At 40.0% G+C, this 13,657-nt stretch overlaps 1 protein-coding gene across 1 annotated transcript; it reads left to right on the top strand.

Moving 5' to 3' along the window:
- The first annotated feature begins 1,080 nt into the window (after positions 1–1,080).
- LOC308095943 (uncharacterized protein) lies at positions 1,081–13,579 on the top strand. The gene is made up of 5 exons (XM_080443121.1): positions 1,081–1,115; positions 3,643–3,735; positions 5,568–5,660; positions 6,804–6,945; positions 13,515–13,579. The coding sequence occupies exons 1-5, from the start codon at positions 1,091–1,093 to the stop codon at positions 13,564–13,566; spliced, it is 405 nt and encodes a 134-aa protein (XP_080299247.1). The 5' UTR covers positions 1,081–1,090; the 3' UTR covers positions 13,567–13,579.
- Positions 13,580–13,657: the final 78 nt, after the last annotated feature.

The following is a 13,657-nucleotide window of genomic DNA, read 5'->3' as shown; positions in this document are numbered from 1 at the left end:
CAAATATCCAAACCTCACATATAGGGGCGGTTTCACCGCCCAAAAATAATTCATTGTGAGCTTGTAGATCTGCTATTTTCAAATATATTTTTATACATTTCATACATTTGAAAACATGTGAAACGGGACATTCTATATATAATGAGTAGCCTACTTTCTACTTTTGGTACTTTAAGTACATTTTGATACCAATACTTTTGTACTTTTACTCAATTAAATTTAGAATACCAGACTTTTACTTGTAACAGAGTAATTCTATATTGCAGTATTGATTACTTAAGTAAAAAAAAAAATCCACCACTGCTGAAATCGAGCTTTATTTTAACTGCTTCCAATGTTAACTGCTACACTTATTTACATTTCACATCACATTTGTCGTTGTGTAAAATGATCTAAAACACAGTTTGGGCACTTGTCAGGTTACTTTTGGTCAAAGCGGGGATCGAACTGACATTGGGATCCATATCCCCTTCTTAGAAATGCTAGTTTTAGCATTATTTGGATACATAATCGCTTACAGCAGGATTTTACATGAAGCTGAGTTAGAATTGCGCCCATTCCCTTCCTTTTTCTCAAGATTCAACTCACAGAGGGAGGACGAGGACACACACCATGGACTGTCTTTCCACAGCCACAGGAGGCTCTATTTTCAGTTACACAACTCTTCCACCAGGGGGCAAAAGGCAATAAGAAGGCAACAGAGTCCGGATTCTTCAATGCGCATGTGAAAACACGTTGACACGGAAGTAAGTGCGTGTTGTTATCTTTTTTTATTTTTTTTAACTCTATGGTTGTGATCGGTTGTGATCGCGGTGAGAAACGTGTCATAAAGGAAGTAAAAACTTGTCAAATGGAGTCTGTACGGCTGAAGATAAATGAACACATGTCGTCGGTGGGAGACGAGATATTGTGTGTTTTGGACAAACAGCAGTGTGGTGCTGATGTTTGTTGTGTGAAGCTTGTCAGAGTGTTTGTGTTGGAGCGCCTCAGTGCGGCTGCAGAGGTCATGTGCAACCTCTTCCAGAGAGAGATAGAGACGCTAGAAACTCTGCTGGAGAAACAAAACAAACGGCTGGACATTGATTTTGATATGGACATCGATCTACACACTGCAGGTATGTCTGTTACACACACAACATCAAACTACACACTGCAGGTATGTCTGCAACACACACAACATCACACTACACACTGCAGGTATGTCTGCAACACACACAACATCACACTACACACTGCAGGTATGTCTGTTACACGCACAATATCAAACTGCACACTGCAGGTATGTCTGGTACACACACAACATCAAACTACTCACTGGAGTATGTCTGTTACACACACAACATAAAACTACACACTGCAGGTATGTATGTATGTTACACACACAACATCAAACTACACACTGCAGGTATGTCTGTTACACACACAACATCAAACTACACACTGCAGGTTTGTCTGTTACACACACAACATCAAACTACACACTGGAGTATGTCTGTTACACACACAACATCAAACTACACACTGCAGGTATGTCTGTTACACACACAATATCAAACTACACTGCAGGTATGTCTGTTACACGCACAATATCAAACTACACACTGTAGGTTTGTCTGTTACACACACAACATCAAACTACACACTGCAGGTTTGTCTGTTACACACACAACATCAAACTACACACTGCAGGTATGTCTGTTACACACACATCAAACTACACACTGCAGGTATGTCTGTTACACACACAACATCAAACTACACACTGCAGGTATGTATGTCTGTTACACACACAACATCAAACTACAACTGCAGGTATGTCTGTTACACACACAACATCAAACTACACACTGCAGGTATGTCTGTTACACACACAACATCAAACTACACACTGCAGGTATAAATATGTAAATCAGTCGCCACGATGGAGAAGCTTAATCCATGTGTTCACATGAAGTCAGAGATCATCATTGGAGCCTCACCGTTCCCATGTGAATCCTGAGATCTACATGATTCTCACAGTTCTATTATAGCAGCTCAGTTTTTTACATATCGCTGCTGTAGGGCAGAAACCTTGTATCTCCATATTTTAACCTTTTATGTTATTATGTAAATTAAATCTGTGTGATCCGGTTTAGAAAAAAAGGGGGGGAAATTGTGTTCCGGTGGTGGGTTCCGGTTGGCATCGCATGTTTTTGTTCCTGACATAATGCGACTCAATTAGTTTAGTCTCGCTTGTCGTGCTACGAGGTAGAATAAAAGATGGACATAGCAAACGATTATTATACCAAAAGAAACAAAACAATTATACCAAATTAAACGCATTTGAAACTAGAAAATGTGCTCCTCGGAGCACAAGTCTCCGCCAGCAGACCCGTGCTATTTTAATAGCACGGGTCGTCTTGGTCGTCTTGGTCGTCTTGGCGTGGTTTTTGGTGTTCTGCAGGGGCGACTGAATATGTAGTGTCTGCATCTAAAGAATGTTCTTCTTGAAGCAATGTGTCATATGGGAGTCGTCGTAATTGACTGGTTTGTTCAAATGCTTGTCTGTCTTCTTCATCTTCATTGTCTTGAACAGTTTCAGCAGTTGATTGGTGTGTTTGATCTATGTCAGTTTTCTCTAGTGCTACATAATGTATTTGATCAAGGTGGCCAATTGTTACAGTATTAAGACTTCGGCCTTGTTGTGGGATCAATTCAACTCTATAGTCCTCTTCTGTGTTACTGTTGTAGATGAGTATGCTTTCTTAGCTTTGGCCTTCTGCGCCTTTGCTTGACCAATGTTAGGTGTTCTCAGAGGGACACACACACGCACGGACGGGTGATTTGTACTGGAAGGTACTGTTCCAATGAAGACTGATTGACAGTCTTTTGAAGTGACACACCTATTTATAGGATTTTATTTCGTCATACGTCCCTCTAGCCAAGGCATTGGTGTCAACATATTGACACGTGTCACGTGGAGCTTGACCAATGTTAGCTTGGCTAGGGGCCATGCTAACACACGGCGGGACGAAGCGAAAACATACTCTCCACCTCCGGCGGAGACAACTAGTGGAATCATTTTGGAGGTGCACGGTGCCGGTCGTTGGTTCCGGATGCCTGATGACAAAGTTATTTCCGCTCTGACCAGATCAGAAACCTGAAAATGGTATTGATCCCAGGGCAGGCTAATTATACAAGTCCTTATTATTAAAGTTTGTATTAATGTCACACACTAAAGTCCTTATTGTCTCCGCCAGAGGTGGAGAGAATGTTTTCGTTCTTGTCCTTCCGTGTGTCCCCCCGTCTCAGCCAAGCTAATATTGGTCAAGCTTCACGTGACACGTGACAATATGTTGTCACCAATGCTTTTGATTGGCTAGCGAGACGCATGACGAAATAAAAACCTATAAATAGGTGTGTCACTTCAAAAAAATCAAAATTGAAGTGAGCTTCCATCAGCCAAGCTAACATTGGTCAAGTGACACGTGACAATATGTAATATAAATAGGTAAGACAGGATTAATCAGGAACAGTACTGGCGGAGACCTGTGCTCCGAGGAGCACATTTTCTAGTTATTTAAGTCCTTATAATTAAAGTCCTTATTCACAATACATCAAAGTCCTCATTATTAAAGTGCGTATTCTATTCCTTCATTCCAGACCAGTGTGTGGAGTCTAGTCTGCAGGTGAAGATCAGTTCTCCAGCCAGGACTGTTTCTATTAAACAGGAACCTGAAGACCACCTGGATCTCAGTAAGTTTGTCTTTATTTCTTTTATTGGTGAAATTGGGCTGGTACATAGGGTGTAAATATGAACCAATATGAATCGGTTATCGATTTTAGCATTAACAATGCAACTACATCGATACATGGACCCGTGCATCCAGGCACGCCGACTTTTGTGCGCGACCATGGGGGCTGAACTTGACCTAGACCAGCCCCGCCTGCCCCCGCCGTCGCGACCGGAAAAAAAGTCTCTCTTTTTTTCATTGAGTACTTTATTTACAGTTTGCCAATAGTACAGTGGTACGATTTTACAAGGGCTTTTTATGACACACTACTCACTTTTCAGCATGTTTCAACATTTCAGCACCATATCAACAAAGTAGCCTATAGGCCTAATTAATTAATGGCATTGCACCGACATTATGCAAGAAGACATTTATTGATGATCTCACAAAAGATAACGTGCTACAAGCACTAGCAGAACGCTTATAACATTGTAGAGGTTTTTTATATAATTTAGCTAATTATATCTTGTCTATTTTGGAGACTATGGGAGCATGCCCCACCAATGAAATGGGTGCAATGGAAGCCCCATCACCCCAATGAGGGACAGGTTTGTCAGCCAGCCCAGGTGCTGTTGTTTTATTTTTGTTTCTATTAATTTTAAAGTTTTATATAAAAGCCCTTTACATAGACACCCACACATACGTAGGCTATACTTAAAATAATCAGACAACTTGTCTTAAAATCATTTAAAAATAATGGCAGTAAAATGGGATTTATCAGCCAGTGGTTTTCAACCTTTTTCATGCCAAGGACCCCTACATTGCTGCTTACTATACTTAAAGGCTATACTTAAAATAATCACACAACTTGTTTTTACTTGAATTACTTTATTTATAGCATGAAAATTAAAGCCACCTTAAACAGTTTAATTATTTTAGAGATTTGAGCTAAAGGTAAAAGAGGTAAAGAGGTAAAAGAGGTAAAAGAAACTTTACAGTAATTGCAATAAAAAAAATAAAAAAAACGCCTTAAACAGTTTAATTATTTTAGAGATTTGAGCTGCACTCATGTTATGAAAGGTGCTATTTTCGTTTCATTTTAGTTATACAGTAAAATCAATCAAACTAAAAGAATTCGAAGAAACAAGAAACAAGAAGAATCAGGTTTATTTGTCACATTAGGACGGTTTACACATCAAACTATACAGAGCAGGTTTACAAGGGCTGATTGCTGGGTGGGGTTGTTACATTCCTACATTCCTGCGCTATTGTTCTGTAGGTGTTAACGGCCGGCTCGTTGAATGCGTCTCTCTCGCGGCCGGCCGTCGCGGGCACCATTTGAACCTTCAGCTATAGTCATGGAATTAAATTGAGCCCCACAGCCCCCTCATCAGTTCAGTGTGGGGGCTGTTGCCCCGATGCCCCCACGTCATCGGCGCCCATGCGTGCATCGATCTAAATGTACCATGAATTGGATGGATCGGTTGTAAAATAGTATAAATGGGTTCACTGAAGCCTTGCAGTTAATTCTTTACCACTCTGCCACCCTAAAAATAAATATGTAGTTATTGAATATTGACATAAATATATTATAATGTAGTCCATCCATATTGCTCAGCACTAATGAAGTGACATACTGGGGAAAAGGCATCTGGCTTCACTGCCCAGTCTTTGAAAAGACAAAAACAAATAACACTTCTTTACAACCTCCCTCTTTCATGTTCAATCTTCATCTGCAACCCATGTCTTATCAAAGTCCTTATTCATGTCATATTAAAGTCCTCCTTAAAGTTCTTATTCATGTTACATCAAAGTCCTTATTATTAAAGTCCTTATTGTATTCCTTCATTCAAGACCAGTGTGTGGAGTCCAGTCTGCAGGTGAAGATCAGTTCTCCAGCCAGGATTGTTTCTATTAAACAGGAAACTGAAGACCACCTGGATCTCAGTAAGTTTCAAGCACTCTCTCTTTATTTATTGTATTGGTGAAAGTGGGCCGGTACTGAGGGTGTTAAGATGAACCGATATGAATCGGTTATCGATGTAATGATTAAAGGGATATTTCACTTTAAAAAAAATGTTGGGCTTTTGTAAACACCGCAGACAGTTTTTAAGTTGCTTGATTCAGTATTTAGATATTTGATATTCATTTTATCGCCCCCTTCCTATACAAACCCATTGTAACTTCAAACTCCATTTTAACCATGTTAGATTAAACGGAAACACCCGTCCTTGGTTCTGGTGACTGATATTGTCCTTCTAATACGTGAGGAGACCGTGTTTTTTCAATTACTTTTTTCATTTATTTTTCATATTTCTTTTGGAAATTGAAAATGTATGAAATACAATAAAAAATAATAATAAAATAAAATAAAAAAGTAATCGAAAAAATACGGGCCCTCACGTGTTCGGAGGGCAGGGTGAGTCACCAGAACCAAGGACGGGTGTTTTTGATGAATCTAACATGTTAAAAATTGAGTTTGAAGTTGTAATGGGTTTGTATAGGAAGGGGGCGTGTCTGATAAAATGAATATCAAATATCTAAATACTGAATCAAGCAACTTAAAAACTGTCTGGGGGGCTCACAAAAGCCTGAGTAGACGATAAAATTACCCAAAAAAAAAAAAAAGGGAAATATCTCTTTAACAATGTGACCTACATCGATGCATGGACCCCTGCATTGATCTAAATGTACCATGAATCGGACGATGGTTTGGCTGGAAAATATTAATGGGTTCACTGAAGCTTCGCAGTTAATTCTACTTCAGTATTACCTAACCTGCTGTAGAAGACTCACTGATCTAACATTTACAAGTCATTACTTCCAAAATAATAATAACCACCTCTCATCCCCTCTCATTCAGCTCGTCTCGCATCTTTTATGAGAGCGCTGCAATGTAAACAAATAATGGCCACACTATTTACAGCACAGAGCGCTGTCAGTGCACCACCAAATTCAAATTTTGGAAGATGTGGGCAAAGAGTAATTTGTTGATACTTTTTTACTAGCCACAACTCTGCACTGAGGTGCTGCACTAGGAGGTACAAGATTCAAACCTTTTATAGAGTCTCATTGTATCTTTTTTCCTAGACTTCCTGCATGTCCCTCTGTGTAAAGAGGGGGTTTCATCTGAAGAGGAGAGGAGCTCCAGTCTGGTCCGGGAGGAACCACAACCTCCACAGATTAAAGAGGAACAGGAGGAGCTACTTGAAAGACCAGAAGAGGCTGGTGGGTCAATGTTGACATTACTAGCAGTGAAAAGTGAAGACTATGATGTAGCCAGCACCTCAACTGAACACATGAATACACAAGCTGATGTAGAGGACTGTGGAACATCACAACCAACTGGTGATGACCAGCTCCTCTCTTCACACTGTTCTGAATCGGAAACTGAAGACAGTGATGAGTGGGAGGAGGCTAGGGAAGATCAGTCGGCTTTAAACACACTGAAATCACACAAGACACAAAATGTTGGAGGACAAAGATTTTCTTTTAGCCACAAGCTGTCCCAGGACCTGAAATCATTGAAACAAAACCACTCCGTGAGAAGTCACACAGGGACGAAAAGTTTTAGTTGTTTAGAGTGTGGCAAAATGTTTAATCAAAAGACAAATCTGAAGAGACACACTATGATCCATACAGGTGAAAAGCCCTTTTCTTGTACAGTTTGTGGTCAAAGCTTTGCTGAGAAAGGTAAATTAAAAAGACACACAATGACTCATACAGGCGAAAAGCCCTTTTCTTGTACAGTATGTGGTAAAGGCTTTGCTCACATGAGTGATCTGAAAACACACACAAGGACTCATACAGGCGAAAAGCCCTTTTCTTGTACAGTATGTGGTAAAGGCTTTGCTCACATAAGTGATCTGAAAAAACACATGAGGACTCATACAGGCGAAAAGCCCTTTTCTTGTACAGTATGTGGTAAAGGCTTTGCTCACATGAGAAATAAAAAAAAACACATGAGGACTCATACAGGCGAAAAGCCATTTTCTTGTACAGTTTGTGGTAAAAGTTTTGCTGACAAAGGTAATCTAAAAAAACACTTGAGGACTCATACAGGCGAAAAGCCCTTTTCTTGCACAGTATGTGGTAAAGGCTTTGCTCACATGAGTGTTCTAAAAAACCACATGAGGACTCATACAGGCGAAAAGCCATTTTCTTGTACAGTATGTGGTGAAGACTTTGCTGAAAAGGCTCAACTTAAAAGACACACGAGGACTCATACAGGGGGAAAGCCTTTAGTTTAAGTTGGTCACACACAGACACATATCGTCGCTGTCCAGCGGGAACCAACTAACTCCATTTTCTTTTTCTTTTTCTTTTTCATAAATCAACGCTATTTGAACACCCTTTACGTCTGTGTAAAAAAAAAATGTAACCAATGAAAAGTATTAAAAACCTCCCAACTCCATTGAATCCTTAAACTGTCCATCAAACCAACCAACTCCACCCCTCTCCACTGCGCGCTGCTGCAGTCAGTGCCATAGAGACACACGGCCGGAAGCGGAAGGCCTACAAATCCACGCCCACTTTTGACACTCGGGGTCCGTTAGAACGATGAACTGCAGCTCTCAATGCAATCTCTATGAGAGGCATTGTAAAATACCGTCATTTCACTGGTTAACTACTGAGGCTGTAGCGATTTTTTTTGTGTTCTAATAATCTGTCCCATTTGTTTAATTTGTCCTTTTTAATGTCCCATATCTTTCATCTCGATATACTATCCACAATATACTATAATATACTCCATCAGTATGTCAAAATCGCTAGCATCGGAGATCTAGAGTTTAAGTGATCGCATGGTATATACGTCACGGACGCATCCCTTGAGGTTTTCAATACCCAGAAAACTGGCGAAAGTGGCCGTTTTCAATAGGTTTTGGTCATTATCTCTGGAACAGAAGTTCAAAGCTTGTTGGATGTGTGACTTTGAGGACATTAAGCACGCAATGACACTTTGAAATTTTCGGGTTTTTTTTTATTTTTTAGGGAAGGCGAGATCTTAGTTGGGCAGGCGACCGCCTCTCCTGCCTCTACAGTGGGTACGCCACTGGTCGGCGCTCGGCACTCGTAAAGACAGTGATGTCACTGAAATGCCCGTCTGCTGTCTACCCTCTGCTGTGTTAGCATTATGGGTAACTCGTTAAAGTGGCAAATTAAATGTGAAACACATCAACTATTAAGAAAACAAGAAGATATGTTGACAAAGACACTCCATACATTTGGAAACATATTTTTATTTAAATCAATATCGTCTTCAGTTAATGCAGGATAATTTTAAAAGTAGGCTAACTCTCATATCCTCTCATAGGGAATGCATTGGCAGCTGCAGTTCATCGTTCAAACGGACCTCGAGTAGCGGCGCTGTCTCAAAAGTGGGCGTGAATTTTGTAGTCCCCGTGTGTCTCTATGCCTCAGCGCACATAGAGAGGACAGAGTTAGTGTGGAGCACGCAGCATATAAACAAACTAAACCGCAGAGTTTTTTCCCCTGTAGTCTGTTAAAACTATGCAGTGTACCTGTTTATCAAGCTTAGCACTGACGCTAATGTTATGAAAACAAGTAATTCATAGATTTTAGAAATCTATGAAGTGTTTTCTGAGGAGATCAATGTGACAAGAAATTAGTTCATAGCCTTTCTCTCACTAGTTGTACTGAAACTCCAACTCTGTGAAACCCTCTTTGCAGAAGTTATTGTAATATTTAAAGTCCTGTTTATTATTGTAGGCCTTTAAGTGTCATGAAGCATCAGGGCATTAATTCACACGTTGTGATGCATTGTGAGCTTGGAGATCCATTTGGAATTTAGCCCCATTTGGAATCTCTCCCTCCGCACGATTGGAGCTATTGTCTGTTCTGACCGACACATATAAAGTCACTATACCAACTGTGATGAGGCAGTATTGCTATGTTTTGAAAATATACGGTTTTCTTCATTTCCTGAAAAGTTTTTATTTTGTTTTTTCATTTCCTGAAAATGAGCGTTTTGGAGTTAGCTGGTTGCTGCCGGACAGCAGAGATATACTGTAATGATCATTTAGTCTAATCCAGGATGACAATGACAAGGATACTAAAGCTGGGGAATCACATAACCTGACAATATCAACATGATTGAATAAAATAAACATTATTTGTGTCTTGTTTATGGATTTTAGTTTTATTTTGTTTATGGAAAAATAAATAACATTATTTTTGATTCAACATGATGGAATTTCACATGTTTTATTTTTATTATCTTGTATTATTCCCTCCAGCTCATAGGTTATTGGTAGAACAATATGAGCATCAGTGTCTGTGCACATGCACGATTAAAAAAATGCAATCTTTATCATATTAATTAATATGTATGCAGTCATTTTTATGTTCTTTGATATGCATGTGATAATGGTGCAGTAAAGTACTGACAAGCTGCTGGGTTTGTGTAGCAGTAGCTGTTCACTGCGTTGACATTTGTGTTGTTTGGATCGTTAAATTATCATAGTTATCACTATTTGTTTACATTCTACAGTGTTTTGTGTCTTTATAAAGTTTTGTAAAGTCAAAGAACCCCATTTATACACGGGATTTTCTTTTTTATAATGTTTGTTTTGTTTTGTTTAATAAAGGTTTCACCACTACAGGTCCATGTATGCTATATAATTCCAGAGAAGGTGCCAAGAGGTATCAGTATCCACTATCCACTGTATCGGTTACCAATAAGGGGCTTTCACTGTGTAGGTTACCTGATGAAGATCAGGTTGATCGAAACGTTGTTTGAATTTAACGTACCAATGAAGAGCATAACAGTGGTCATAACAAGGTCATACCTAACAATAGATGGCAAAAAGATTTATTTTGTGTATTTTTATGTCAAACGTCTCTAAACGTCTAATCTTCCCACCAAACATACTGTGTGATTAAATAAGCAACCCTTTATGAATAAATATTAATCACAATTCAATTCACCTGTGTGATTCCCATTGCTCATGTTCCTCCACATGCACCTGATGTTCATTATGGAGACACTCTTGTGCTGCTAAATTCTTTATCTAACTCAAGATGACGGCCAAGCGATGCATTCATCATTTTAAACTTAAACAGTACTTTAAAATATGTATGTGAAAACATTTGAGGTGAGAAAGAGGCAATGCAGTAACATCTCTCTCTGCTTTGATTGATTTAATACTTTATTATCAAGTTGCAAACAGTACAGCAAGTACAATTAGGCAAGAAACACAAAAAGCCCTGAGGGCTTTCCATTGTGGTCCTATGTATTCAATTCATCAAGACATACAGTATAATACTCGCTGCCCTTCCTGCCAATAGCATTCGATTCCGGTTGCTTTTTGGGACTGGAAATTCCAAGATGGTGGATTTGAATTAGCGGAAAATGTGGCTTCAAAAAGGATCTGTAGAAACCATTGGGCAATGTCACTGTTCCCTTTGTCCACAGGTGCTGCTTGACATGACACAAAAAACAAACAAGAAATAGCTGTGCTGTGTGCTGTGTGTGTGTGTAGATTCCATCAATCCCATTTTGACTGAGGGGACAGGACCGGTGGCTGAGACTGTGATCAGTTGATGCCCAAAACTTATTTTCCAGAGAAAAACTTCAAAATAAACATTAAAGCAAGCTAAAAAAAAAAATGACATCTTTTATAAAGTTTTGTGGGGCAGTGGGCAAACGCAGTGTTTGTGGAAAATGTTGTGCGGATTGGAGCAACAGTGTGCCTGTGCACCCCCGGGGGCCCCTAACGTGGCCCCTAGGGGCCCTTGGTATGACCATGTATATGTGGCCCCTGGTGTGGCTATTCTGATGGCGGACCCCTGAACAGTGTTTTTTTCAAGTTTGGTGTGGATCGGAGCAACGGTGCACCTTGTATGTCCGGATGTTACGTATGTGACTGCAGTCCACGGTCCATGGTCCACAGGCCCCCTCCACCCTCTAAGCAATTTAAACTCTTTCACTGCCAGACTTATTTCTGGCTGCGTTTGCCCACTGCCAGCGATTTTCGTTTTTCTTACCTTTTCAACTGGCCACAGAATATTTATATCCAATATATGATCGATCCCAGGACGGCTGCTAAGCACAGAGGGGATCACTGTGCTGCCGTGAGAAAAAACAAAAACTGACCACGAGCACTGATATATATATATTCCCATATACAGTATGAGCCTATCAGTCAGATTGGAGGTTCTGGACAACTGGATCTCCACATACAGTATGCCTTTATGGGAATATCGGTCAGATCGGCAGTTCTGGACAACCGCCTATCCGACCGACTTGACGCCGTGCACTCAACTCCCTCGGGTCGCCGGCGATGCGCGTGCCGAGTTTGAAGTCAGACGGTCGGACAGTTCTCGAGACACGTGAATAACAGACATACAGACCATAGAGCATAGACTGTAAAATTAATGGACAAAAGGAGTCCCATTGGTTTCTACAGACTGTTTTGAAGCCACTTTTTTGGCGAATTGTTATCCGTCATCTCTGAACTTCCGGTCCCGAAATGAAACCGGAAACTATTGGCTGCAACCGCAGCGAGGGCGGGTCTTCACTCGGTAGAACCAATAAGAGCCCTAGAAACATACCCTACTTTATCATTAATTAAAAACATTAGTGGGACCATCATTTACTAAACGCATATCATGGTAATTGAAAGAAGACTTTAAACTGGCGACTGAAAGCATAAAGTATTAATTACAATGTTTATTAAGATAATAAAATCAAGTGTGAAATCCGGCTAAAAACCCATTCGCTTTAATAGAGAGTTATTGCATTAGAGAGTTATAGTACAGAGATTTTGCGCATTTATTGTAAGATTATTTTGCCTTGCACTATATCTGTTCTATGCAAATTAACCTCATTTGGTACAAGTACTCCAGAACCATTGTCTGGACATATCTATATGTAAAATATGTGCTTCTAGGTTAATTTAAAAAACAGTCACACAAAAGAATCACCTATAATGACATGCCCAAGATAAGGACGCCAGGTTGGTTAAAATGTTTTGTAGGGTATAGAATTTTCTTCTGTATTAGGACATGAATGCACACAAATTACTGACAGTAAATAAATAAATAATATTCATATTTTTTTGAATAGTTGTATATATTGCAATGATAACATTTGGTTGTAACAAAACCTCGAGGCACACCTGGACTTGTCTCACCAGTATGCCTCAGCACACTGTTTGGGAACCACTACTATCTTTATACTATATGTAAGAGCCATTTGAGCCACCGCAGGGCGCGGTCAAGGCCAAGGTTGCCAAGGTATTTAACCCTGTCTGTAATCAAGGGCAGGTGTTGCTGATGAGAGGCAAACAGTTTTTTGACTTAAATGTAGTGTCTTAAGTCCTATACTTTTAGGCACTACTGGATGCCGACAGCTAGGGTTGTTTCGACGTGTGCTCAAAAGACTGAAGTCCAAACCGTCCGTAAAGTTCATAAATAAAGGCTTTATTCTCTGTACCTTGGTCGTCACTCCAGCATACAAATAATAAATACAGTTAAACATAAACAGTTAAACGTATGGTGGCTAAATCAACAGCCCTCCTAAACACAGTCAAAAAACTGTTTGCCTCCCATCAGCAACACCTGCCCTTGATTACAGACAGGGTTAAATACCTTGGCAACCTTGGCCTTGACCGCGCTCTGCGGTGACGTCATCAAATAGAACATGGCTCAAATGGCTCTTACACTATATATGCCATATACTATCTTATCATGTATGTGCTCTTACTTGGTGATTTGCTGATTTATTATACTGATAAATACGACTATTATCACTCACCCTCCCATTCCTACACACCCAAGGATCTGGGGTCTTGCCAACAGAGAGCAAAAAACAGACCTGAATTGCTGCTAAACGGAATAGTAAGAAAACGGAATAGTAAGCACTAATTAAAGTGGCGTACATACTAGACGGAGATGGGGATTGACGTACGTCGGGGGTGAGG

The sequence above is a fragment of the Gymnoscopelus braueri genome (genome assembly GCF_963280865.1).
Source record: "Gymnoscopelus braueri genome assembly, chromosome: 11".
Classification (NCBI taxonomy): Eukaryota; Metazoa; Chordata; class Actinopteri; order Myctophiformes; family Myctophidae; genus Gymnoscopelus; species Gymnoscopelus braueri.
The sequence above is the reverse complement of the archived record's forward strand: the minus strand, read 5'-3'. Positions and strand labels throughout refer to the sequence as shown.

Bases quoted from the DNA above. Each gene is read 5' to 3' on its own strand.
- LOC308095943 (XM_080443121.1), top strand. From the start codon at position 1,091: ATGGACATCGATCTACACACTGCAG. The intron at 5,661-6,803 runs GTAAGTTTCAAG...CTTTTTTCCTAG, and splicing joins TGAAGACCACCTGGATCTCA to ACTTCCTGCATGTCCCTCTG. The intron at 6,946-13,514 runs GTCAATGTTGAC...TACACACCCAAG, and splicing joins AGACCAGAAGAGGCTGGTGG to GATCTGGGGTCTTGCCAACA.